The sequence below is a fragment of the Habropoda laboriosa genome, unplaced genomic scaffold (genome assembly GCF_001263275.1).
Source record: "Habropoda laboriosa isolate 0110345459 unplaced genomic scaffold, ASM126327v1 scaffold33, whole genome shotgun sequence".
NCBI classification, from domain to species: domain Eukaryota; kingdom Metazoa; phylum Arthropoda; class Insecta; order Hymenoptera; family Apidae; genus Habropoda; species Habropoda laboriosa.
In genome coordinates, this window is record NW_017100187.1 from 1138483 (window position 1) to 1165578 (window position 27096).

General features: G+C 46.9%; 1 protein-coding gene across 1 annotated transcript; it reads left to right on the forward strand.

Annotated features, from left to right (window-relative positions):
• Nucleotides 1-26564, forward strand: LOC108579652 (protein lozenge-like). Its single transcript, XM_017943238.1, has 6 exons — nucleotides 1-256; nucleotides 1564-1794; nucleotides 6593-6706; nucleotides 11951-12250; nucleotides 25330-25500; nucleotides 26054-26564. The coding sequence occupies exons 1-6, from the start codon at nucleotides 1-3 to the stop codon at nucleotides 26521-26523; spliced, it is 1542 nt and encodes a 513-aa protein (XP_017798727.1). The 3' UTR covers nucleotides 26524-26564.
• Nucleotides 26565-27096: the final 532 nt, after the last annotated feature.

Genomic DNA, 27096 nt, shown 5'->3' on the forward strand with positions numbered 1-27096 from the left:
ATGCATCTACCGGTGGGTTCTGTGGGCTGCGGGGAGAATTACGCCACCGTTGGATCCCACGAAGGCGCCGGCCCGTGCGGCCCCTCACTGGCGCCTCTCCAGGGGGTGAACACCAGGTACCAGCAGGCCGAGGACGCCGACGCCGGGGGAGGAGGTGGCGAGATGAGCGAGGGTGCCGCCGTCGGCGAGCTATGGTGGACCGAGAGGCTCGTCGGCGAGGCACAGGCTGAACACCCTGGCGAACTCATTAGAACAGGTTAGTACCGCTCTCCGATTCTTTGCCCTATGATTTTTCTCATTGGCTACGCATGTCAGCATCAGCTAAATAGTCGTTATTTTCACCCGTTTACATTCCCGCCCATTTCTCACTGGACACTTGCCACTCTTAAACGTAATTAATCAGCAACTGTGTGAATCTAAATGTACGATTAGCAAGTATTAATTCCATTTTGCAAGTATCAGTTTATTCTTGATTTTAACACGTTCCGTTAGCAAAACTGCTAATCTCGACAACGTGAAGCGTATACGTCCCACTCGGCCTGAACGGAAAGTAATCTAAAATCGGTCCGGCACGGAACGTGTTAATGTGCATAGTGTCTGGAGACTTATGGGCGGGAATGTATGTGCGTAGTAAAAAGTATCAGTGTAGCCTATACATTTATATTCAGTATTTAGAGAAAGTATTTGTCGCGAGTGATGGAATCATAGTCGTATGTTTGAGAAGAACCAAGTTTTTATAGGTTTTAGATGATATAGCGCATTACGAAAACAGTTGACACGTAATTCGATACGACACGCAGTGCTCCACCCACGAAAAGTTCATAGTGTGTTACATGGAAAAAGTAGGAACATCACGCGTAATTTATTTTTGGAAATATTTTTTCTCGTAAATTACGACTAACAATAACGTTAAAATTAAATGCAATTTTGTTATATCTTGACTAGAGTCTGTGGAACACATTTGACTCAAGGGGATAACATGGCCACTCGAACGACGTGCTCTGATTGGTTGGAGCATTTGGCACGTTTTAGATTTCGCGCGAAAGATACGTAGTCAGTGTCACAGAGGATTCGGTTGCGAAACTGTTTTAGTTTCGTTAGTTTTTGTGTCGTTATTTTAAACACTAGTTTTGTGTGCGATTAATTTTTTGTGTAGAAATCATTATGTGCAATCGTCGAACGATGAATGCGACTGAAATACTAACATTATTAGGTATGTTCGCAGTTTTTGTTTAGTTTTCGTGTAGCTTTTATAAGACAATGATATCGGGGAGTGGCAGGAACTGTTCCTCGCATTTTTATAGGATCATAGAAACGTATTCGTGTCAAATAATGTTTGATTAAGAATAAGTTATCTTTCTGTCACTGTACTCAGATGCATAGCTTCCTTTTTTCAATAAATATTGTATAACAAAAGACGTGTAGTTAACCTATAAATGTTACGAAAGATCGATACATTTTGGATTCTAAATAATCCAAATGTAATATCCGTAAAGTATGAAACAGTTAGGAAAAATTCTACTCCTGAAGCAAATATATTTATTCTTGCTGTATTATTTACAGGATCACCGTACTTTCTCTGCAGCCAACTGCCGACTCACTGGCGATCCAACAAGACGCTTCCGGTGGCATTCAAAGTTATCGCCTTGGGCGAAGTTGGCGATGGAACTGTGGTGACAGTGCGAGCGGGTAACGACGAAAACTGTTGCGCAGAGCTGAGGAATTCCACCGCCTTGATGAAGAACCAAGTCGCCAAGTTCAACGACCTCAGGTTCGTCGGAAGAAGCGGCAGGGGTGAGTGTCTAAACCGTTAATTAATTCCTCCTATACTTTGTACCATCTGATAAACATATATACATCAATAATACAGGGTGTTTCCTTCATCGTGGTGCAACCGGAAAGAAGATAATTCCTCGTGCAAAATTAAGTAAAAAATGTGGAAGAAACTTTCTTCACATGGATCACCGTTTTGAAACGCAAATAAAAAAGAGTGGAAGAATGTTTAAATCCGATTTTCTCTGAAAAGGAGTCATATACGAGCAAATTTTTCACTTACTTTTACACGAGGAATATGAAAAACCTATTTCCAATTGGACTACCAAGATTTAAGCGCCGTGTATAAAAATGAAGCAGAGAATTTTAGTTATACCTCAGAATATAAGTTCCTCTGGTGTTGCCGCGTTTGCAAAATACTGTGGTCAACTTTTGGTCGAAAGATCAAAGCTCGAAAGAGCTTGTTAAGCGTGGCCAATATAGGAAGAGTTAGTTTTGAGGTTTCGAGTGTCATTGTCAGCGGTAGTTTGCTTTGTAAGTCGGTGAAAAAGCAGCCAGTAAATTATCTGCACGGGAGAGGCATGTACCGTGATTTCGAACCCTCTAAAAGCACGGTTATTGTAATCATCATCGTCATCAACTGGCCTCAACCCCCCGCGCACGGCCCGCCTCTCGCTTTTCAACCCTCTGCATCCGCGAGTTCCCTCGCTCCCGCCGCCCCCAGAGTCATTACTCGATGTCCGTCCGGTAGCCCCGACCTAGCATCCGAAACAACTGGCCGTTAATCAGAAATCATCGTCCGTCGGCCAGGGAGAAAGAGGCTAAGTCCCGAAAATCAAGCGGGTCCGATCAATCCTCGTGTTCAACAAAAAGAACACCGCAATTTGTCGACTATTTTTTATCGGCGGTGTAACACGTAAGACACGTGTAACGTTGATGAACAAAAATAGATAAATATGTTAAAAGATGTGTGTAAAAAAGGAAGCTCTATTAACAAGAGACGCGATAAAATGTTGCTTCCTTTGTGTAATCAGCGTTCAAAGTTGAGGCTTAAAAAGTATGAATTATTTAATATACTGAAAATTAGACAAGATTGATAATTAAAATTTGATGAAAAGTAAAGGTAATTCGTGAGAACGTGAAAGACGACAGAATGCTAGGAAGACCGTGGAAATTTGTCTTTTCATCGGTTAATCTATTTTTTGAAGATTAATCAGAGCTGCAGCACTTAGCGATTACTCGATTGTTTCACCCCTCCGTGGAACCGCAATTGTTAAGCCGCCTCGAAAAAGGCACGGATCGAGCTTCATCTGTGAAATTAAATCATCGTTTCCCAGCCGCGAACAAAGTTACACACGTGTATGGCGTACCTGGCGCCGTTTAATAAATGATTTCCAAACGAATTGGTTAAATCGCGCTAGCCGGCAGCTTTTTAAATAATCCGTTTTTAACGCCGATTAAGTCGTGGTTTTCAGGGACAGAGGCCGATCAATCGGCGATTATCCACAGGTCAGCAGGTAGAATCTGGTCGTCCGGTTCTACAAATGCGTTCTGCACCCCACGGATGCATTTATGAATTAACGAGCCGGACAAGCTTCCACGTTCGCTCCCTGTGTCTGTGCACACGTCCGTCCGTAGCATCATCTATGTTTCATTCGATTTCATGATGAAGTGCAGGGTCAGGCCAGGAGCAAACCAACCGTCGTCTCCTAACACGCTACACCGACCGTTCTACGGAATCAATTAGCGAAAGAGATCGCGCATCCCTCGCCCGAAATCCTTCGATCCCTTTGTCCGGTTTTTTGGCATTTTTTCCCGCTATCTCTCCTCGATAATCCGTAATACTCAATTTCGACGATTGACCAAACCGCCCCTCCCTCCCCTCGGGTGTGCGCGGCCGCGACCGAGCTGCCTACCCTCCTATCATTCGAGGTTTTGCATCCGCGACTTATTAATTTGATTGAATCCTGGCCGCGTCGCGCCTCTCCCTCCCCCGATATCGCCTCGACTCGTCCAAGAAATTTCACCGGGCAATTGGCGCAAAGTGAAACCTCCTCGTGAAAGATCGCGCGAAGAGGAGAGGCTAGGTTCTCGGTAAATAATTCCTCCGGGAAACCTTAAATCGAAGATTACGAAGAAACCCACAGCGTGAAATGTTCGGCCGAAATGAAAAGTTGATAAGGTGAATGATTCATCGAATACCGGAATAACCCGATGGAATGCGAGGGAATTAAAGTTGACGAGGGCGAGAGGGAGTTACGAGGGAGGAAGATCGTCGCAATTATCACCTTCCTTGAAGGGCTTGGTTCCTGTCTGCTCGTAAACGTAGAGAAGGGAGAGAGGAGAGATAGGTGGTAGCGCCGGATCAAAGGGAAGAGAGAGCGGGGCTGCAGGGTGGAGCGGGCGTTCCATCATTCGTCGAGTCCGAAGGCAGCCCGTGCCTATAATTAGTAATATACCGCAGTCTATATCGACACGGCTGAAATTACCACCGATAGTAATTATTTGACAATTGCAGAGACATCCTGTTGCGAGACTCGGGACCTTCGTCCATCCCCCACCTACTTCCCAACTCAAACCACACCGCGTTTTCCATCCCAGCTTCTGGCTCCCACCTCGAAGAGAGACGAGCCGATGGAAAGAGACACCAGTGGGAACGAAGAGAAGAGAGGGTTAGCCCTACGTTGGACCCGTTCCCGTCTCCCCTGCTTCCTCCTCCTCTTCCTCCCTCCTGGAACCTGGTGCCACGAGTATTAACGGACGGTTTCGAGTGGTTTCGGGACGGTTGTGTGGGCGGTTTGGGATGGCGTTCATCTCATCCTCGGCACCGTTGCAAACGCACCGACACACCGAAACGATAGCTGGAGTCGCGGCGGATAACCGGCGATGTTGCATACGTTATACTATATGTATATATATGTATATATACATATACATATATAGGTGGCACATACGCGTGGCCCGGTTTTGTCTGTCGGTCTGTCCGTCCCGTCGTTCGCGAATGCACAGCCTGGGTGTCCTGTCTCTGCAGATGACCGTTCCCATCATCGAGTATTAACCGCAGGTCCGGCCATCGGAGGGGGGAATCGGCCGTGCGGCATTATTAGCCCCAAATGCGATGGACTCGGTCGCAAGGGGGTGGAGAGGGGCTGGGGCACTCGGGTGTCGCGCGCGAGTGAACCCCTTCCCAGCGATCGCTTACGAAATACCGTCCTCCCCTTCTCGCTCTTTTCGCGCTTTTACCTTCTCGCGTCCTTTCTACGTCCCGATCGCTCCGCGAGGATCGAAGGATCGCCGGTGCGAACTTGGAGAACTTTTTGCGCCGGTGAAAATTGCCAAACCGAATGCTCGCGAAATGATACACCGAAATTGTTCCGTACTCCAGACCTGGATCCTTGAGATCGAACGGTGCTTCTCTCCAAGTCTGACGAACATTACGCGGAAACGCGTCGTCTCTCGTTGGACACAAAGAGGATTTCGCATTCGGAACCGCTAAAAATTGCGCTCTCTACGGGTCCATCAACGTAACCCGCGTCATCCGTGGCCGCGGTAAGGGCGAAAAGACAGACGATCGATGCGGCTAATCGATTTTAAAGCGAAAGCCAGAAAGAGCAACCGCGACACGCGCGATTTTTGGTATTCTGAAACGAGCCACTTTGCGCTGGACCGGAACGATGACGATAACAAGGATACAATGACGGGCGCGAGAGTGACAGCCGCTGAAGGGGCGGGGGGCGGCAGAGGGTTGAAAGAGGAGGAGGGGTGGAGGTGGTACACCGATGGAGAGGACGAGCGGCGGTTGCACAGGCGAGGGGGGAGAGAGAGAGGGCACGCTATAACTAGGATATAACGCCCGTGCCTCTCTGCAGTCAGTTGCAGTTCCCGGGGGCGGCGGGGTTGGGGGTGTTTGATGCCGGTTATCATGTTGACAGACACAGCGAGGTGAACCAGGGTGCACCAAGGGGAGACAATTACAAATCGTTGACGTTTACGCCAACAGAAACGACTATATGTCCGCGACACGTTAGATATCCTCTCTTTAACGCAAACGAACCGATCTTTCCTCATATTTCTCCTGACACCCACCTTTCGATTCCGATCGTCGTCGTCGAATCTGACGTTTCTTCAGGTTGCGAGGATCGAACGCCTCCTTTCTACGAACACCGAAATCTATTCTTAAGTGGAGGTCGAAATATGAAAATGGTGCCGACACAAAGTTGTCCGGGGAAGAGGCGAACGTTGTATAGATCCCCGTAATCCTGGTTGACCGGAGACGGTCGAGGAAAGATAAGGGGCTGGTTCGAAAGCAGGCAGCGGCGAATTACCGAATGCATATTAGCGACGGGCCGTTTAAGAAAGTGTAGTCAATCTCCGCGACGGACATTTATGGAGAGGGAATTAATATACCGGAGCTTCAACCTCGAGACCTTCCTCGGTGATATATGCACACCGGTGCTCCACCCTCGAACGTTCGCATCCCGTCCCCCATCCTGTTAGAGTCTGCGCGGTTCTAAGAGACTCGCGGTCTCTACGATCCTCTAATGGACGTCGACTCCGTAATTGCCGCGTGAAATCGTAAAGTATATTTTTTATCAAGATTCCACTCGTCTGTTTGTGTGTGTGTGTGTCTACGGTGACCACAGTAATAGATTGCTTATTTCCTAAGGAATCGAAGAAATTTTCACTTGCCTTACAATTCGAGGAGAATATTTGTACGGAGAGTTGGCCACAGTTTTTGCGTATTAGCGAGATTTAAGAACGAGACCAGCGGTGAATATAAGCGGTGAATGACGGGGGAAAAAAAATGTGTGAATTGCAGGAAAGAGCTTCAGCATCACCATCACTGTGTCGACGACGCCCCCGCAGGTGGCGACGTACACGAGGGCCATTAAGGTGACCGTGGACGGGCCGAGGGAACCACGCTCGAAAACGAGTGAGTAGATCAAACACTTTCGCCTCACCCTCGGTTTCTCTCTGTTGGATCGCGAGAGATCTATCCGCGGCGGCTACCACCGGCTGCTAGGCTACTAGCTGTGGATTCCCTGAAAATGTACCGATAATTCAACGAAAGTCCCTATACGCGGTAATGGGGAGTCATTACCGAGCAGATGGTGCGCGATGATGCAGTGGTCGACGTGCGTACCGCTTGTATGCGTGTTTTGGGTTAGCTATTCACCCCCTCGGACCAGTGCTGCACATAGGACAATGCTTTTACCAGCACACACTAGCTAGCGCGCGAAAAGTAATCCACTTACCGTAATATACTATGAAAACCTCGAAAAATATCCGTTAATTATCGATGCTTGACCATGCTTAATAACTGGCCTCGCGTCACTGCCTCATATACAAATAACTCCTATCATTCCTGGACTCGGAATTCGAGAGAAGAGAAGCCTGGAAACCTCTTTTTTCAGACGTTAGACCTCGAACGCTGACTTGCAAAATTCGACACAGTGGAGAAAAGGAAATTTGTTGATGAAGAAAACAATTAGAATAATTCTTTCTTTTATTATTCGTTGTTGGTTTCACGTAACGTTTCCGCAAAATGTGCGTTTATCTCCGTAAACGTTCGTCCAATGATATGCAGTTGGAAATGCAGAGTAAACTGTAAAAATTTGGGACTATGTCGGAGCTTAAGCGAGCGACCAGCTATTTCTGGCTTCGTCCTAGGTTAAAAAAATGCCTGTTATTTCGATATCAGATTAATAGCCACTGCGGAGTCGACCGCGAATACGGCAGCTTTTTGCGGACGTTTCGCATTTGTTGTATAAAGTATTGATAGGCGCAGGGCGATGCGTGGCCGCTGCTCTCGCAGATTTTTCTTTTTTTCTCCGCTCGTTGTTTTTTTCGAAATGGTCTAGCGTGATTGATTTTGCTGACGTTTTTATCGTTCGGCCTGGCCCCTCGTCGATCGATGCACTCTGTGTCGCTTGGCAGCGAGCAAAAATCTATAATATTCGTCGATTTTTTCCAGCGGTCGCCGGGAGCCGCGCGTTTAACGATCGAATTAAAGTTTCAACAGGGCGCGAAGGTAAAATAGAATCGAGCAACTATTTACACGTTTACCCGGAGTGCCTGACAGTTCATCATGCGTGTTTTGTTACGGGAAATCAAAACCGGAAAATTGCTGCTTTTTTTCCTCTTTCCGCTGGAACAAAATCATGAAAATCTCTGAAAAATATTAAAAAAACGACAGACACAAGTGCTCCTAATTTGACCGAAGCAGCAGTTTATCCACTCGAGTCGTCTTCAGCAATTACAACCAAACCCTTCGTCTCCTACAACCGAAAAATTAAGACTCTTCGATTCCAATGAAACTCTGGACTCTCCTAATCACTGAAATCATCTTAAAAAACAACACCGCTAATTTCCAAACTGTCCAAAAACAGTAGGTCCGAAGTGATCAGGTCCTCGAACCTATCGAAACTCGAGATTCTTCGACGTTTCGGGGAATATTGAATAATGGGGCGTGAAGAGGGTTCCAGACGGGAATCGCCGCTCCAATTCGACGGTGTCTGAAAAGAAAGGTTGGACAGGCAGCATGACATATTGCATACACGAGTTTCGGCTGGTTGGCGTGTCTCCTCCTGGTCCCTGGCACGCACCAGGGACAATCTGTGTAACGACCAGTCGTACGGCCGCCGCCGCCGTCGGGCAAAACAACCGGCGCGCCTCATTGTCCTCGCAACGAAGCGCGCCACTCTGCAGACACCTGCCGGCTATCATTATTGCGTGGATAATCGTGAGCTTTTTGTTATCGAAAATCACCCCGCCGCCCCATTTTTCCCTCCTGTATCGAGGTGACCGGCTGTTTCGGGGCCGAGCCACCGGGTAATCGTGCAATTTCTGTAATTCGCCGGGCCGTCAGCGCGTGTAAATACTGGCGAACGCGGCCACCGTGGCATCGAGCTACACGTAACCGGATTAACGGACTTACAATGCTGCCACGGAATCACCGGAACCGTTCTCACTCCTTCAAAGGAAGTTTCGGAAGGTTTGTAAAGAGTGTGCTTGAAATTTAGGAGTTTTCGACGATTTTTAGATAGGAGAGCAGTGTGAAATTGGGGGTATTATTGTTATCACGGTGAAGTTTTCCTAGGTAGACATTTTTTTAGTAAATACTGAAGAGTTTAGAGAATAAGCGTCCGTCGCTATTCCCACCAATTCTTTGAAATTGCGGACGGTTATCCCGACTGCGGACGCTTATGTGTGCACTACTGTAGTATAGACGTAGTGAAAGTGTAATTGTTTTACAGAAGGTGGAATAGAGAAATTTGGTATTTCAAGCGAGGTAATGTTAAGGATTGCTCAGTTTACTCTTTGGTCTTTGGTGAAAATGAAAACGAAGGGAGGGAAAGGGGGACCACCGGTCGAAACGAAGTGGCTGACGTGACCGTGGCCGAAAATCATCGAAACGTTCCCCGACAAAACAATATCGATGGATGGCCGCTGTCAGTCAAAGGTTGAAATTGAATTTGCTTGGCCAGTAATTGTTCCGCGTTTGGAATGTAGATTCGACGGGGAAAACGCGACGCGTCCCATAGAAAAAAAAGCCTCGAAATCCCTAGGTATACGTGAAATTTCATTCTAAGTGTTCCGAAATTGCCTATATGACGGAACATCAGCCTTAATTCGCGCGGACCAGGGGCATACAATCGACAAACAGAGGAGCACGATTGTTCATTTGTTTCCAGCGATATTACTCTCTCTCTCTCTCTCTCTCTCTCTCCTGACACGGAGTGGCTAAAATTGAACGGAAAGCTTTTGAATCCACGGGAGACCGTGGATTTTCAAGCGAATCGGAAGCAAGTTCATCCTGGTGAATCGAGAGAAATCGCGCTTTATCGAACGATATTACTTCAGTAGCCGTCCATTCAACCATCCAATCCGACGATATTACGATCGAGAAGCGGAGAATCTTTAGAGCGGAATGCTCGACGAGAGAGTTTTGGATCGATGATTTTCCCACTTTGTAATATCTCGCTACGAATCGACGATCCGTTAGAAAGGCGCGGGAGAAGAAGAAGAGAAAAAAATCGGGAGAATTCTGATTGAAGAAGAATAGCTCGGAGCAGATTGACGAGAGAGACACCTCCTTCCTCTCTTGATAGGACAGCGAGAAATCGCAGGCCTCGAGAATTATTTCCAGTCACGAATCTCGATTCTTTTCCCCCCAAACGTGGAGTTTGAATAAAAAATGTTCGTTTCTTCTCGTTTCTTTGGTTTTTTAATTAAAAGCAGATTGTTCGGTAGAGAGGTTGGAGAGTTTTACGGAGAGGCGAGTTTTGAGCAAAATTTCTCGAAATGCTGGCAGACCCTTGCCTCAAGGAGGACGTAAGACGAGTGGAGGGAGGGGCCCGTTATTAGAGAGGAGGAAAAGCCTCGCTATTTCCGTCCTCCGGGCAGCCACACTTTGATTAGATAAGCCCACCACTCGTACTGCGGAGATTGGAATTATTGCTCTCTCTCTGCTTCACCATGCTCGACGAACGGGCAAAGGGGCAATCGGTGAAGGTGTTATATCACGATCGTTCTTGTTTATTGCAATTAATCGCCTTTCCGCTTCGAGATTCGGATAGCAGGTGCCTTTTCTAACATCCTGAACTCGTACTATACTACACAGACCTCAAACTTCAACGATCTCCCCTTGTATCGTTTACCAGTTAAACGAAACCGTTGTTCAGGTGTGCCGGAAAATTTCAGACGAACACACGGACGTTAGACGTAAATGTCACGTTAGATTAATTACAAAAAAACAGTTTTGGAAAGACACCAAGAAAGTCTTCAGATCTCCCACGAACACCTAATTGAACGCACATCTCGCCTTACAAATAAATAAACGAAAAGTTCTTTAACGAGTGAAACATTGTCACGGTCAGATTAATTACAAGCATCTAATTTAGAAAGACACGAAGAAAGTCTTGAGATCCTGAAGACTTCAACGAAACGCGTTGCCTCGTTCTCCAGCGCTGAACTCTCCGATCGATGCTGAATTATCCTCGAGCAAGCTACCATCCCATTCTACTTTGCTCCTCTTGAATGGAAACACCGAGCGAGAGAGAACGGTCCAAAAAGAGTGTCGGCCGGTACGTTTGGGGCATTACGAGCGTCCGGTACGTGAGAAGTCGTGGGATCCGGTCGTGGAGGCGAAACAGAGGAGAAGAGGCTCCCTTGTTTCTGCTGGCGAGGCGATATCGTGGTAGTCGGTAGCGAGGAATAATCTCGTAGGCATCGGTTGGCGCACCGGAGCTGACCATCTGGGCTCGCCGACAATTTCGTGCAGTTTGCGGTCGAACTTTATTTGTCGTTCGCCCTCGTGGCTCGAGTCTCTCTCTTTCTCCCACTTATTCCTCCCTCCATTCTCCGTCCTTCTTCAACCTCTTCTCTTCTTTCATTCTGCAGTTGAAGGAATAACAATTTGCGTCTCAGCTCCCATTCTTGGCTTCCTCAGCCCAGGCCAGGTCCACCGGGCCCCGTTCCAAAGAGAGAAAGAAAAAACAAAAAGGACAAATGGTGTGTGTGTGTGTGTTCCACTTCTCTCGATTAGTCGAGTCACCACTTTTCCATAAGCGATCCCGTACGCATAAAAGGAAAGTGTAACGAAAGGGTTGAATGCTAGGTAGCTCTCTGAAAGTGATCGATACGTATCGCGGAACGAAACAAAGCGGAGGTTACGTAGCAGTCGAGCGATTTTACCCACTAAATATCCTGTCGAGTGATTACGTAAGCAATCGAGGCGCACTATGCACGTGGCGCATAATGTGCATCGGCGTACAACAATGATACGCACACCGCGTGCATATTGCAATCCGCCACAATAGAGAATCGCCGTGTGTCTACTATGCAGCCCTACCGCGATACTTGCTTCCTGAGAGAGAGAGAGAGAGACAGAGAGGAGGGGTTCTATCAAATCGCTGGGGAAAGGGGGCTGGTATGTGCCAGGAATGCTATTGAAGTCGATCGAGACGCGCTACGGCTGAGTTTCTTAATTATCCCACTGTATTAGGCTAATTACACAAACATCTTCCGTTACGTTGTCGCTCTTCCCCTGGACACCGGTCGTTTAGACGTCGACGATAGATCTTATTCGTAGAATTTCGTTGAAAATACAATACAAGCCACTCGAAATGGAATCAAATCGTTAAATAAGAGGAAGAAATTTTTGGGTATTTTTCAGGGCAGACGCACATTTCAGGATTGGCGCGGGTTCCCACGTTACCCAGAGTCCCTGGATTGACACGCGGGACCTTCCCGGACGCACCAAGCCCGTTCACCCCCTACCTTCGGGAGCCAGAACCGTACAGGAGGAATAAGCATCACATCGGCAACAACGTCACCGCGAATTCGGTTAGTGGTGCCTGCACCAACCCCAACAACACCGACCCGACCGCATCGCCCGCTTCCAGTACACACCTCGGGGCCACCGGCAGCTCCTCGGCTCATCAGGATTGCTACAAGCATAGTCCTCAACACGGTGGTGAGTCCTCTTCCTTTCGTTCCAACTTTTATCTCTTCTCGTGTCTCCGTTTACCGAGTTCAACACCGAAAGTATCACGAATTCACAAGCTTCGAAGGCAATCACCTGCTTCTAATTCAAGGATCGCACTCTCTTCTGTAAATTGGAACTTCTGACGAATTTTACAATCTTGAAATTCGAGGGTTAGTGACTCACTTGTATTTTAGTTGGAATTTTTTTAAACACGAATCGAAAGAGACAGAAGTCGTGTCTTCCGGTCTGTTAGCTTCTTTCTCTCGGGCATCATCATCCTTCGCTCACGACCAGCATCCTCGTGGCTCGTGGAACGACTCGAAACTACGCACAGACCCCACCCACCCCCTCTACCAAGAGGAGGAGAACCGATGGCGAGGGATCGAGGGAGAGGAAGGGAGGTCTGCCGTTTCGCGAGGTAATAGTTTCATACCTCGTTCCGGCTCTGCACCCTCTAATTCAACGTAATAACGACATTCAACCTGCCGTTTCCATCTCTTCTCTCTCTGGCTGGATCCTCCCCGCCACGATTCACCGTTGGATCTCTCTAGCACGAGGCAAAAGTGTCCTGTCCTCGCTCGTAACCAAGATTCACTTGCAACTCGATCGTCTTCCACGAAGAAAATCGCAGACGTATCTACGTTCAAAATCGAAATGTTCCGCAGTATTGTGTGTCAATTTCTCGAGATATTTGGAGGCTGTTCGGTGGCTACCCCGGAGTCGATAATTCCAGATGCAAAAAGGCGGGAAACTCGACGGTCACTTTATTTCTACGTGGCTCGTCCCGCATCAGCGGTCCCGAGCTGATCAAAGTTAAGTAGACGCGCCCCTGGCTGGCAAGACCTCTTTGAAGCTACGTTGCGGTTTCTCTTTGCCCTAATCTCCTCCTCTTGGCTGCTGCTGTTGCTGCCGCTGGTCTCGACCTCCGCCACCTTCTCCGTCGATCAGGGCCCCGTGCTACCTTCTGGGCCAACTTTGCCTCACCCGTGTCACCTTCCTAAATCGCCCACCGTTGTAATTACCTCGTGCACAAGAGCCAAGTTTCCACCTCACCTTCTTTGAGCTAATTGCAAGACCCCGTGTGTCTTCTCTTTAACCCTTTCGCTACCGAGAGCGACAGATACAGTCGCTTATCGACGATTCACGGTGCATCAATGGTGGTCGCAATCGTTAATCAAAATTTGACGTTGTTAGAGTAACAAGAACAACGAGAAAATTCTGAAAGTTAATCTCACGGTAATGCGGCCATTTTCACACCTATCACATGAATGGAAATGGAAATGCTTTTATCTGCGATTCGCCCATTCATCTCTTCTCCTTCTTCTTCCTCTTGTTTCCACTTCGCGCCAAATGAGCAGTGTCCGAGGCCGGGCACACGTACGAATGAGCATAGAGTGCGAAATGAGCAAGAGAAGCGTCGGTGGATGCAATTTAGAGTAACAAGAACAACGAGAGAATTCTGAAAGTTAATCTCACGGTAATGCGGCCATTTTCACACCTATCACATGAATGGAAATGGAAATGCTTTTATCTGTGATTCGCCCATTCATCTCTTCTCCTTCTTCTTCCTCTTGTTTCCACTTCGCGCCAAATGAGCAGTGTCCGAGGCTGGGCACACGTACGAATGAGCATAGAGTGCGAAATGAGCAAGAGAAGCGTCGGTGGATGCAATTTTCTTCCTCCTCCTTCTTCTTCTTCTCATCATCACTCTTTCTTCCCCCCTCCTGTGCCCAGTATACAGTTCTCAGTGTTCCTCGGTGGTGTATTCGAGTCAGGCCACCGATTCAGATCCCCTTTCCGAAGTCGGTACAACCTACAAGACAGAACCGTGCACTCACGTACCACTCACGTGCACGTCTGCGTAATACCAGGGATCGATCGATCGATCGAGAAGCGATCGAGTGCTGGATCCATGTTGTTTTTGCCGTTCCTATACTCCTTCTTTTGTCTCGGGCTCGGTTCGCTTGCGATGCCAGACGTTGTTGAATCGAACCTATCCTCCCTCTTCGTCGTCATCTTTTTCGTAATCTTCTGCTTCTTCTTCTTCTTCTTCTTTATCCTCGACGTTTCGTCTCTCCTCTCTGGATGATTGCTCTCTAAATCTCACCTACATGATGACGATCAACGATCACAGATCAGAGGATACGTTTACCCCGCGAGTCCAACCGACGTAGCAAACTTTCGACGGTTAACCCTTTCGTTGTGAAACACTTGCTGTGTCTTAAAGAAGTCTATTATCCGAAATTATGTTGCAAATTGCGAATGAATTTTCCACTGGTATCATTTGTCGCAATTCTTCAAGTTCACTGCGTGACACAGCACCGAATTGTCCAAGTTTTACGAGGACCAAGTGTGGAAGGAAACAAGACTGTTTCAGACGTAGACGTCCGAGCAGACAGAAGGGAGTCAGCGGAGAATATACAATCAGCATGATTGTTTGACACCCCATAATCAGCGTCCTTACCCCTACCAGCGACTCTGTGTCCCTCCTGTCCTCTTCCATTTTCTCTTTTCTCTCGTTTCGATCAACGCGAAGAGCGAAGCTGGTCGGTTTCCTTCTTCAATCTCTGCAGTAGGCAGCTCCTCTTCGTGTACTCACTCGCTACTGCCACTCGCGGAGCCTCATTACCCCGATCACGACTCGAGATGAGACTCCAGGGGAAGAAGTCGAGAAACGGACACGGTTATATTATAAGAGACAGGAATAATGCTCGATTCCCTTTTTTCTTCACCTGGAGACCTTCTGCCCGAGGTCGCTGTTACCTCGTCTTCTACCGTGCACGCTCTTCTCCGCTTTCTGCGTTCACGATCCACGAAAATAAATACGGGAACCTTGCTCCTGCGAAATTTAACCCTTTCACATCATTAGACGAACGTTTTCAATTTTTTAAAAACCCTTCGTTCGTTTCTCTTCTCTCGCACCAAGTTTTCTGGGCTTCACTTCTGTCTCGACAGATGATCACCTTTTTTTTAATTAAAATTATACTGCTATTTGAACCGTGAAGATGCAAGAAAAAGCGTAGAAACGAAGTAGTCGTCGTTCATCTCTTTACCTGTTTACCGAGACAAGTTGGCCGAAGAAAGAAGAAAAGGGAGAGAATTCGCGATTCCCACGTGCCTTCTTCATCTGGCTGTTTCCTCCACCTACCTGCGATTGTGTCGTGTTCCCTGGATTTTGTCCGACGGATCTTAATGGAAGGCCTAGAGATGATTATTCCTGGTCTGTTGGGAATTTTAGTGAAACGGCACCCCTTCCACGGGACAAACACGGTCTTTGTCGTTTAATGTCAGCCTGCGGCCGGATTCGTCGTTGGCGCGTGGAATTTCATCTGGAAAGTCCTGCAAAGCCTCTATTCTCTTCTACAGTATACGGAGACTTATTTTCGATCTGTACGGTGTCACGTGTGTGGTTGATTGAATTTCTTCGCGGCTTAGCAGGCGGCGTCGGCCGCCTTCGAAACGTCTGAGGTCTAGTTTGAGGGAGGGGGAAAAGGAGGATAAGGGTTACCTTTCTTAAAGGGTGCAAGGGAGAGGAGTTGCCAGGCAATTAGGAAAGTGTCACACACACTCCTTTCGAGGCGAGTCTCTCCCTCGACTTACCGACCCCTATCATGCTCTATCAGCAGGATATTAACGCACGCGCTTAAACTTGCCGCGGGAATACCAAAAGGATCCGCGATTCCTCGTCAGAGTGTGTAATTAACACCTTCGAGGTATTGTTGGACCGAGAGAAATCGAAGTCTCTCTTTGATTTTCAAAGTTCTCCGGATTTTCTGGACGCATCTCTCTTTCTCTCTCTGATTTTCAAAGTTCTCTGGACTTTCTGGAAATATCTCTCTCTCTCTGATTTTCAAAGTTCTCTGGAAATCTCTCTCTCTTTCTCTCTGATTTTCAAAGATTTTAAATTCGAAAGTCAATCTTCTTTAAACTGTCATTCCCACGCAATTCCTATCGGAAACGAATTTTTCAAAGAACGAATACGTCACAGTTTCGTTCAACTCCGGAAGAGATTCGTATGCTAACGCAAGGTTTCTTTAGTTTGAACGTTACGGTAGGAACGGTTAAGGGAAACTTGGTCGCAAACGAGCCTTCGATGCTCGCCGAAATGACGAACGCGACCGCAGAACTTAATTAAACTCGTAAATCCGTCGGCACCGTCCTTCCAGACAGCCACGACTGTTGTTGCGTCTTGGTACTTATTTCCCTCGTCGACCAAATCGCACACTTTCCTGCTCAATCTTTGTAAACCCACTCTTAAACTTCGAACCAAACAAAAAAACATGAAAATCTTCCAATCTTCTCTATCCAAATAATTAAAAAAACATTTAACATCTCACAATACCATCTTCAATTTTCGCGATAAAAGGTAAACTAAAAATTGCTCAAGTTTCAAAGGGTTAAGCGGCCAGTAGTAAGATTCTTCTCGAAGAATCAACGGCCCGAGGCGCAATGTCCAAGGTTTAGACTGTCCACACCCGTGCAAGGAAAGCTCGACGAAATCCTCCGGCTTCCGCAAACTGGAATTTCAGAAATCCCTGGACTGCGATGCATAGTGAACTTTATCGCCTGAGGTTTATCGCGCGTATCCTGGTGGCACGACATCCTTCGTGTCCGTCCAATCAGGCGCGCACTTGGCGGACGACTTAAGGAAACCCGTGGTGACCGCTCAGTCCCGCGACCGCGATAATAACCCGGCCCGAATCGAGCCTTTCGTTTTCACGTATTCCTCCTTTCGAACGTTCCGGATCCAGCTCGGGGACCTTTCCCGAGATACCCGGAAATAGGCAACACGTACCCTCCCGGCTAAATTTCTTCGTCTTAAAGTTCTCGCATTTATTCGCGATTCTTTTTTGGAGGATAAGAAGAGCTCGAGGTTTGCGATTTGTTCGTTTTTTGGTGAAGGAGGTTGCAAAATGCGTGGAGAGGGAAGTAGATCATGTAGGGTGTAATGGACGAGTTTTGGCACGAGGGAGGCTACTCCTGGGAGGAGGGTGAATTGAATCGAACCCTTCGCTCGAACGCATCCACGCTTTTCCCACGACAATCATTGCGAGTTTCTGGTCGTTCGAGGTGCAGTTGTTCCATGGAAAAATTCCCTTGTGGGAATTTCAAGACTGCGCCTGATCGTCTACCATGTTCAACGAGATCAACAAAAGTACAAATGATTCTCGATATCTTTCGAGCTCAAAAGGTGATCCTCGTAAAAAGAATTTTTCAAATTCTCAAGCTTCTGGATGAACATTTGTCTGAAATTTTGCCAACATTGTCTACCCTAATTTTTCAAACAAATTCGCGGAAGGATCTTCGATGGATCAGAATTTCTCGTTGGGTGTATCGAAGGGGCGAGCAGATGTCGGCTGACGCCGAAAATCGACGCGTCCGGCAATCAGGATCGGCTCTGGTTCGGATCGATTTGAGAGATGATCGAGGGACAATCTCGGGCAAATCGATCGAGGTCGATCCGAGATAGCTCGGCACTGAAACGTCGAAAGAATTGAGAGAGTCGGGCGATCGGAGCGAGAAAGCGGTTCACCGATCCAGAGGATCTCGGGGATCGTCATCCTACCGAAACATCGGGGCAAAAACTCTCGAAAATCTTCGGAGATAAAAAGTTGGCCGGGTTTTTTGTGATAATAAGCGGCTGCGCCTAGTCGAGTGAAGAAACGGAAAATGGCTCCGTAGCGACGTTTCCTTCGTGTTTCGACCATTAACAGTCATTTATTTGGAACGACTTCTTTCGCCGGGGGAAAAAAGGATCGAGGCACAGTTGCGCGGATTCTGGGATTATCTCATTAAGTAGAGTGCTACGATTGCTATTGTAGAAAACTGCATTCTTCTGATCATTAGGAATTCTCTCGGTGTGATTTTTATACATTTGTAGAGCAAGGGAGAAGACTTTTTTCTGGAAGAATAACGATTCCGTTATTACGAATGATAAACGATCGAGATAGCTTGTAAGAACGCGTTCCTCGCCTCATTCTCGATTCGTCTCGCGCTTCTTCCCGTTACTTGGCCAAATTGTAAATGACTCACTTTAAGGAGGATTTAAAGGTCCTGCCGCGTTTCTCGTACAAATTATCTTGTGCATTTTTCAAGGGAATCATAATCTTCTGCATGCACAATTGTTTATTTTTCGTCGTTACTTTACATCTTATATTTAGGAATTTTAGTAATTAACACACTTCAAGCAGGCTGATAATGTAATTGAGTAGGATGGAATTAACGGAGCTAGCGTAACAATAGGAGCGAAAGGGTAAAAAAAATTTGAAGATTTCTATAGGCATCAGTAGCTCCCTATTATAGTGAAGAAGTTCTTTTGAAAGTGCTCCTTAGATCTCGTTGAAGAGCAGTCGTTTTTGCGGCTAAATCCTCGTTCTTCAGCAACGATACCACCCACGACGTTTGCAGGACAGAATCTACCTGGTTCCCCGGATTTCACAGCGACTTTAGACTCCGGAAATTCCAGAAATCTCAGTGTCACCGTTCGTTCCATAAATTAACCTTTAATCTCTAAAACACCGAACTTAAGAAAAGTGATGTGAACTATCGAATCACAGAACTTCCAAATTTTCCAAGCGAAATAAGAAATCTGGAAAACAAAGCAATGCAGAAATTTGGAGAAACTGAATAGGAAAAGAGGGCGTTGAGAAGAACCACTGGAACGGTGAACGGAAGTACCGGTAAAGGTAGACGAATTAGGATTGAAAGGAAGCCCATGCCGTCCAGTCTCTCCTTCCTTTTTTTCTTTTCTCTTCTTATTTTAACCGTACACGAAATTCCTGTACTCGTAACATCGCGCCGGTACATTGGCCGGATCGTGTCGACGTCGAGATAGAGGGAGAGAGAGAAGAGGGGAAAAAATGGTGAAGAGGAGGCTAAGCAAAGCTGATGGAACGAGATGGAGGAGGATGAAAGACGGCGAGGAGGTGGAGGCAGTTACGTGATCCACGCTCGAGAGGGCACGGATCCTCTCTCGTCTCTCGATCTCTCCAAGGATCCTCTCTCGTTTTACCTGCGAACGATTTCGGTCGCGTCTATCCTGCCCGTAGTATTTCTCCTCGTTTTTCGTCTCCTTTATTAGATGTCGAACAATACGGGGCCAAATTGAATTACGCCGGCGGGCGTGAACTGTAACGTTTAGGGACAGCCATATCCCTGGCCGCAAACGGCCTTCTGGCCCCCATGAAAATCATTTTTATTCCATTTTCTTCGACGTACATACGCTACGCAGTAACGGTTTAATTCACTTCTCAACGACGTAGTAAAAGTCACGAAAGCGTGACCGAAAAAATCCCCCGTACATACACTTCAACGACAGGTAATGGAGCTTTCGTTGAATAACGATGGTTATTTTTGCTTATGCGAAATGTGTGCAAGGGAAGATTAGTATTGTAGGCATTTTGGGACGGTTTATGGCTTGGCCTGCGCCTCTTGGCGAGTGACGAACGCCAGACCCGACTACGACGAGAGTCGGTTCTTAGCTTCGGTAATAGACGGACGCCGAAGAGTCCGAAATAAACTACTTTGCGCGACATCCTGATTTGAGTAAAGTTCATTAGACCACCTCCTACAGTGTATATTCGAAATTACGAGGTAGACTTGAATCGTCGTGTCCGAAGTGTTCTACGCACTACGGTCGATACTTTTTAAACGAGACTCGTAAAAAAGGCGAAAATAGGTTCGTCGAACCTGTGGATCGATTCGAAACGAAGGTGGAAAACGGTTTCGTACGTGCACAATCGTTTGGTGAAGGAAAAAAAGGGGAAAAAATGGTGTTCCAGGTGACGGGTCGATCGTGAAAAAGTTAGGGCCACGACCGACAGACGATTCGTTTGAGTTCACCGCGACAAACGGTAACAGAACCCAACATCTTTCCCCCTCCTGCTCCTCCTCTCTCGACTTCTCTTTTTGTCCCCCCTCGAAACTTAATTGATCCGAGCGTGATCAATTGATTACCCACCGATCGATGTCGCTTTCGCTGAACTCTGGAGATCTCGCCTGGTGTTGTTTCCCTTCAAGTTTATGGTCCGCTGTGTACGCCACTTGCTCCGCGATATTTCTCGCGATTCGTCGATTTAAACGCTCCTCTACGTTTCTTCTTTCTTCGAGGATAATCCATCCTCTTCGCGATCTTTCCCCCCGGTTCTCGTTTAATTCACCTTTCACACCGTTGGAAACGTGGATCCCCGAGAAACTTGTGAAGTCTGTCGAACAGAAACAATAAAAGTGGACGTTGAATTCGCGTGTCGTGAGGACGTTAATCGTTTCTGCGCGGGGCCCTGGCGTTTCCGGGCACGCCAGTGGATCCCTCCATTCATGCTCTTCATTCACCCTCGAAATTACGAGGCGCGTGTGGATTGCCAGGGGGGGAGGGGAACGAGAGAGCGAGAGAGAATCTGCGAATGGCGTCGCCCTTCTGAAAGGCATCGCGCTACAAAGGGGAAAACAGAAGAGAAGAGACGCCGAGGAAGAAGAAAACGATGAAGAAGAAAGGCGTGAGGCGGATCGGGGAGAGTCGATTCACCCATCCGAACGCGACTCATTGTTCCATCGGCGAAATTGCGGCGATGCGTGCGTGCAAAACTCGCCTTCTTAAACAGATTTCCTTCGTTCGGTAGTTCGTCGGATGAATGGGTTGGACGAGGATGAATGGGGAAAATAACGACGGGGACGATAGAGGCGAGAACGCGAGCAGGATGAACGAAATTGTCGGTGATGTGCATTGAAACCGTCGTCGAAAGACACGGGTAACACCGTTGAGAGATTGACGAACCGTGGATGGTCCTTTGGTAAATTACTGGGAACAAGCTTCACGCTCCTACGTACAATGGTTTCATGAACATTCGTCCCCAGTGCTTTCTCACGTTTCAACCGTCCAGAGTGTCACGGAATCTCACCTTTGCAGGGGAAAATCTTGCGTCCATTTTTCGTGAAAGGAGTTTCTTCATCCTTGGATGAATATTTCTTTCCCAGGGAGATAGAATCGTTGAAAGTTTCTTCGGAGAACGACGATTGTGAATAATTGATTTAGCGAGTAGGCTAGCGAGAGGACTGGTAGCCGGTTGCTCGCGATCCCGGAGTCATCGAGGAGAAACACTATCCTCGGGACAGGATACTCCGGTGTATAAGAAGAAATCGCTGATGGTAAGCGATACGCGAGGCAACAAGAGTTTCCTGGCCGCTCGTATGCGTAAGACTTCTCTCTCTGGACGGAACGTTATGCAGGGTTTACACGAGTGTGCACTGCTCCGCGATATGTGTCATATACACGGCACGGTTAGCGTGTGTCGACATTCGTGTCGAGCAGGAATATCGAGACGACGCAATATCGACTTACGTTACACGACCAAACGAGCATCTATCTCGGTGGGAAACGAAGCCCCACGGCTTCGTCTGTTCGACGCTCGTTCTTAACGTTTCGCTCTCCTTTTCGACTACGCGACGTCCACTTCTGCTCGACAATTTCACGTTTTTAACCAGAGAAAAGCCTAAGTTCAAAGTTAGAACGTGTCCTTTTCACAAAAATTCGTCTTAGTTCCAAAGCATCGAGGATGAAGTATTTTCAGAGGAAGCTAAGAGGTAGTACTTGAAATACTTTCGAAATTCTCGAAGCAACCCAAAAGCTAGGTAACCGAAACGTGTCAAGGACAAGAAGTTCCCTGGTATTCCCGAGACGCTCCAAGTATCCAAAACTCCTCTGCTACCCTGGATTATTTCCCCAAAGAAGTACATTCATGGATGTATACATCTGGACGATCGATAGAGGAGGAAGAAGAAGAAGACGAGGTGGATCGAAAGCGGGTAGCGGTAGCGCGAAGCTGAGTGTGGGGCAGAGAGCCGAGTTAGGTGGGAGAGAAACCGAGAAACGACGAAATGACGGCGGTCGATGGACGGTTCGTTAAGTAGATGGCTGGTCGGGGGACTAAGCACCAAAACCACCTCACTGTGGTTTCACACCCGCAGAGCGACGGACAGAGATCCACAGAGGGAAGGAGAGGGAGAGACACGGAGAGAAGGAAGTAGTAAACAACTCCTGGAGTTCCTTTGGTCAGGACTAGCGCGTTCCTTCGGTCAGGATCGACGCGAATTTCTCGAAAGGCTGCTCCTAGAGAGAAACGGTGATCAACGGCGTGACGATCAATGAAGAGGAGTGGACGATGGGAAAGGATCGTTGATCCGCGATATACACTTTGTCCTTGCTCCCTGTTGCTGGCTCTCCTGACGTTTGCGGTTGAAACGATCAAACTATGAAATGTTTCCGAGTATCAGAGATGGGATAAGCTATTTTTACCTAAAGTGGTCGGTTCGCATGGAATCTTGCTCGTTGAGAGAAACACGAAGAATCTTTATTCTTTTTGGATGAGAATATTGAGATTCGAGGTGGAGTAAAGCTGTGAAAATTAGCGTGGAAGTGTGAGGTTTGCTAATTGAAAGAAAGTTGAGAAAAGGGGAGATGTATGGAGGTGATAGGCTCGGTCAAGGGATTTCTCCGTGGTTCATAGAACTAGCCACCTCTCCGTGTTCCCTGAAGAGGCTCGAAACGGACTATTATCCAACAGATGGCCGAGCCATGCTGGTGTGCCTTTGTTTTGTTACCGTTGTTCCGGTAATTGCGGCAAATACACGACCATTTTCGGTAATCACCCGCACGCCCCCATCCCCACGGCGGTCCCCTTTGAGAATTCCGAAACGGCCTCGACCTTCCACGGCCGGTAGGCGTAACGACAGTTTTGCCAGGGGACCCTCCACCTCCGCGACCTCGACCTCATCTCCGGATCGAGGGCCTTCCTTCGGGATCGAAGGATTAGCGACAAGGAAGTCCCGTGGTACTTCAGCTTCTGAAACCGTAGATAGGTATACTATGCGTTGCTGGCAATAAGATTGCTAGTACTACTAAATTTATATTACTTTTTTATGTACTAGTTGTTGGGTATAGATTTTTTAATCAATGAATTGTTTATCTTAATAATTTTGTAACGTGCTTTGAAATTTTTTTCGTATCAACTTTAGCTAACTAAGCTTAGAACTATTTATCTTGTATTATCAATCTCGTATACTTTTTATTTCACTTTTTCGGAGCAGATTTCTTATTTCGTTGTTACTAAAGGATACAAAATCCTGTAAAAGTGTTATAGGAATTGTATCATCTTCTCAGCAGCGCACTACTTGTTAACTTCAATTTTAATGAATTTTGAACTTTGAGATTGTCCATCTCCATACGAACGAAATTGTAATAATCGAGAAGCTTAATTTACCAAGTCGTAATGCTCACCTGTACAGTTCGCGATTCGTCTAATGCACCGCGGAAGCCGTAAACGTCCCTAGCCATTCTATGAACGACACTCCTAATGCAACAAAGTAAAATACAGAAAACGTTCTTAAAGAGGCTGCCAAGTCATTGGCAGCCTTACCAGCTTGAATAATCCGACTCGTGGAGAGTCTAAAGGCCTGTCCATAGGTTTACGAGGGAATTAGCAACCGTTAATTACAAAACCGCCGTCTGTTTCTTGCTCGTAGCAGCCCCTCATAAGCCGTGTAGCAGGATTACGAACCGTGGAGGTTCGAAGTCAATGGCGAAACCTGAGATTTATCGGCCATTAAAATCGACGGTTTTCTAATCAATTCTCTATGCGACTTCCCCGCGCCTTGACCCGAAAGCTGCCGCCTTTTGCTTTCCATTAGCGCTGTGAAATATAGGTTTCTCGCCTGGTGAACGTGATAAAAAGGATCTAGTTCGTAAGGAAATCGAGGCGAATCTCTGTAAAATTCGACTTTATCCTGTGACTGGAAGCGATCTGCTTCATTGAGTCAGTTGTTTTCACTCGAAGGAGGATTTCTTAAACAGAAACTCTTTGTCAATTCTTCGCAAAGTGAGGAAATTCGCACGAAGGATTTTTCCTCCTTCGAAATCCTGTTGCAAGCCACTGCGGTGTTACTTTTTCAATATGTTAAAGTTCAGGTGTCTAAATTATTTAAACGAAGAATAGGACAAATGTCGAGGTGAACGAGTTTCTCGACGAATTTTCAACGCGTCGTTCCCACGAAGGATGATTTTTCGCTCAAGTTTTGCGAAGATCTGATAAACAGAGATCGTAAAATTTCGAAACTGCAGGCTTCCCCGTGGTTTCTTGGAAGCGTCTCGACGACAAGCACGCCCTTGAACAACCGTGTTTTGTCATCAACTGTCGACGATCCGTCGAGAATGACCAATGTTCCGGGCTTTCCGCCGCGTATCCTCGCTACGAAACGTTTCTAAGTCATCTCGTATGCACCTCCACGTTCGTGAGACATTGTAAACTCGGGTTCTATGAACTCTTTGATTGACTTATTAATCGCTACTTCCACATCATCCTACCTGATACTTTGCTACCTTTTTTCAACGAGATAAACGTACACCAAGTGTAACGCGACAAGTGTCGAATCGGTGCTAGAATTGTCAAAACTAACGCGACATGTGTCGAATCGAAGCGAGAATTCGTGAAAAATTTCAAGATCTCGATCTTTCGGTGCATTCTCGATCGTTCAAGCGTAGGTATATACGTTGTTTCATAATCAACCGGTGTTCGAGGATATCGCGGTGTAAAAAGTTTCGCCGAATCATCGGTGAGTCAGCGTTAAACGTTTTCCTCTCTGTTTCCGTAACTTTTACTCGTCGGTAGGTACTTGGAAATTCATTAGACGTCCGACGGATGTCGCGAACTCTGCGATAAATATTTCACGAGATGATAATTAATATGGGACAATTACCAGCGACTTCGGTTACAGAAAACTCCGTTATGAAATTTCTCGGAATCCTATTGATAATTCAGAAAGAAGTAACATCAGGTGTGAATAATGGTAAACGGCGATACACACGTTTAAACTTCCTTCACGCTTCGGTTAGACGTGATTCACTGCGATTAGTCTGATTAAATTACTCACAGAGAACACCGTTACGTTCCTCGCGAGCAAGTCAGTTGCTTCACGAGTCTCTATTTAAGAATCCACCCAGAAGGTTTACGCTAGAAATTTTTATTCACTTCGTCGAAGAACAGTTTCTTCATAGATCGCGATGATTCACGTTGCAGATACGAGTACAGGAACGGCAGAATGGACCTACTCGTCGACAGCATCGTCTTATCCAGCGCCTCCGGTAAGCAGCGGTGGTCCCTTTTCACCGATTCCCGGTGGAGCGTTCTCTTATCCAGGGGAATCACTTTCTCATCATCCGACCACGGAACCAGTACCACTTCCCACAGGTAAGTGGCTGAGAATTGTGAAAACTAGGAAATTTCTGTCACGTATGGACACTCGAGTGACGCAGTCGCTCTTCGAGGAAGACGTTCTTCCTCTTTTTTGTGACGTAATCGACCGATCCTGGAATTTTTGTTACTCCGAATGCTTCCAAATTAGCTGTGTATTGTAATCAGTAGAATAAGATTGTCCGAGCATTTCTAGACAATTGTTTCATCAATCTGCGATGTGTTTAACCTTGGACACTCTTCCAATCGTGTTCCTAGCTTAACAGAATTGCCTACTACTTCCATATTCCACTAATTACTATAAGTCTGTGTCTCTAACTTTGGACCGTATAAACTTTAGAAACTCTAGACCATAAAAAGTGTTGAAATTCCAAGAGACTTCCTTGGTTGGAATTAGCAAAAATTGCACAGTTGAAAACTACCAACTTCCAGCCTAAGACACCCGTTTCGTAGGATCTCCTCGCTCCAGCCAAGCTTCCACATCCTTCTCGCTTCATCTCCAACTCACCAAGCCTCAATTACAGCCGAAATATCTCTTCGTGTCTTGCAGTGCTTCCGTCGGACAGCCAACAGGACACCTACACGCCTAACTGCGTGTCCATGTACCCTAGCCACGGGACACCGTCTTCGTCACTTCCACTGGTACCAAGTAAATCCAACGATCCGGATATCTTCGCCGGCGGCGGGACAGGCAGCGGAAGTCCCGGCTACCATTACGGTTCCTGGACCTCAGGGCCGGCAACTCCGGTCCCTGTTGCCTCTCACAACTACAACCCGAACTACCAAGGTTACTACAACAATCCAAGCCAGAACTACATCAGTCCAGCGCCCATGGTCCTCTATCCTCAACTCTACAGCACCGTGAACCAGAACCAGATTCATCTACACCTTCACGGAGATCTCAGCGAGGAACAGGTCACCATAGCTGGTAGCAATCTGACCATAAGCAGTAACAGGCTGGAGATTGGCGTGATGGGCGAAGAGAGCGAGCAGAGGAACGACGTATGGAGACCTTATTGAAAGGATGATTGCACAGGTCTCAGTGATTTGGATGTATCAGTCGAAGGGCAGTTTGAATAGACTCTATAGGGAACTTAAGAGAGAGATGCGAACTGTACCGGTGTTATAAATGTGATATCGATGATCGTTGCAAGGTAGTTAGGAAGGAAGGAAGAGAGTTTAGGTGTATTAGATCCTCGGATCCTCAGAGTTAGGTACCTTGGTGTAATTTCAAGTTGATAAAGATCCTGTTGGTGGATCAGTGATGGTTTCGTAGATACAGTGACTGAGTAACGTGGTGGACAGGTAGTGTGAGAAAGGTGTTGGACACTGTCGGATCGAGGCAAAAAGAAATAAAAGAAGCGTCGAGAAGGAGCGTGTAAACTCGGTTGTAAACTGAGAATAACCGGAACGCGTGTGTCCGTAGAGTGGGAAGATAGTCATGTAACATTGTAAATACAGATATTTTCCATGAAATAAAATCTCGCCTGAACAGGTTCCTGCAGATCCCCCAGTTCCACCAGATCCGCGACGAAGAAGAGATTCGATGCGAATAAATGTCTTGGTCGGTGAAATATCGACTGTTCTGAAACT

Excerpts from the sequence above, each read along its gene's own strand:
- LOC108579652 (XM_017943238.1), top strand. The coding sequence starts at position 1 with ATGCATCTACCGGTGGGTTCTGTGGGCTGCGGGGAGAATTACGCCACC. Across the intron at positions 257-1,563 it reads TGGCGAACTCATTAGAACAG|GATCACCGTACTTTCTCTGC; the intron begins GTTAGTACCGCT and ends TATTATTTACAG. Across the intron at positions 6,707-11,950 it reads GGAACCACGCTCGAAAACGA|GGCAGACGCACATTTCAGGA; the intron begins GTGAGTAGATCA and ends GGTATTTTTCAG.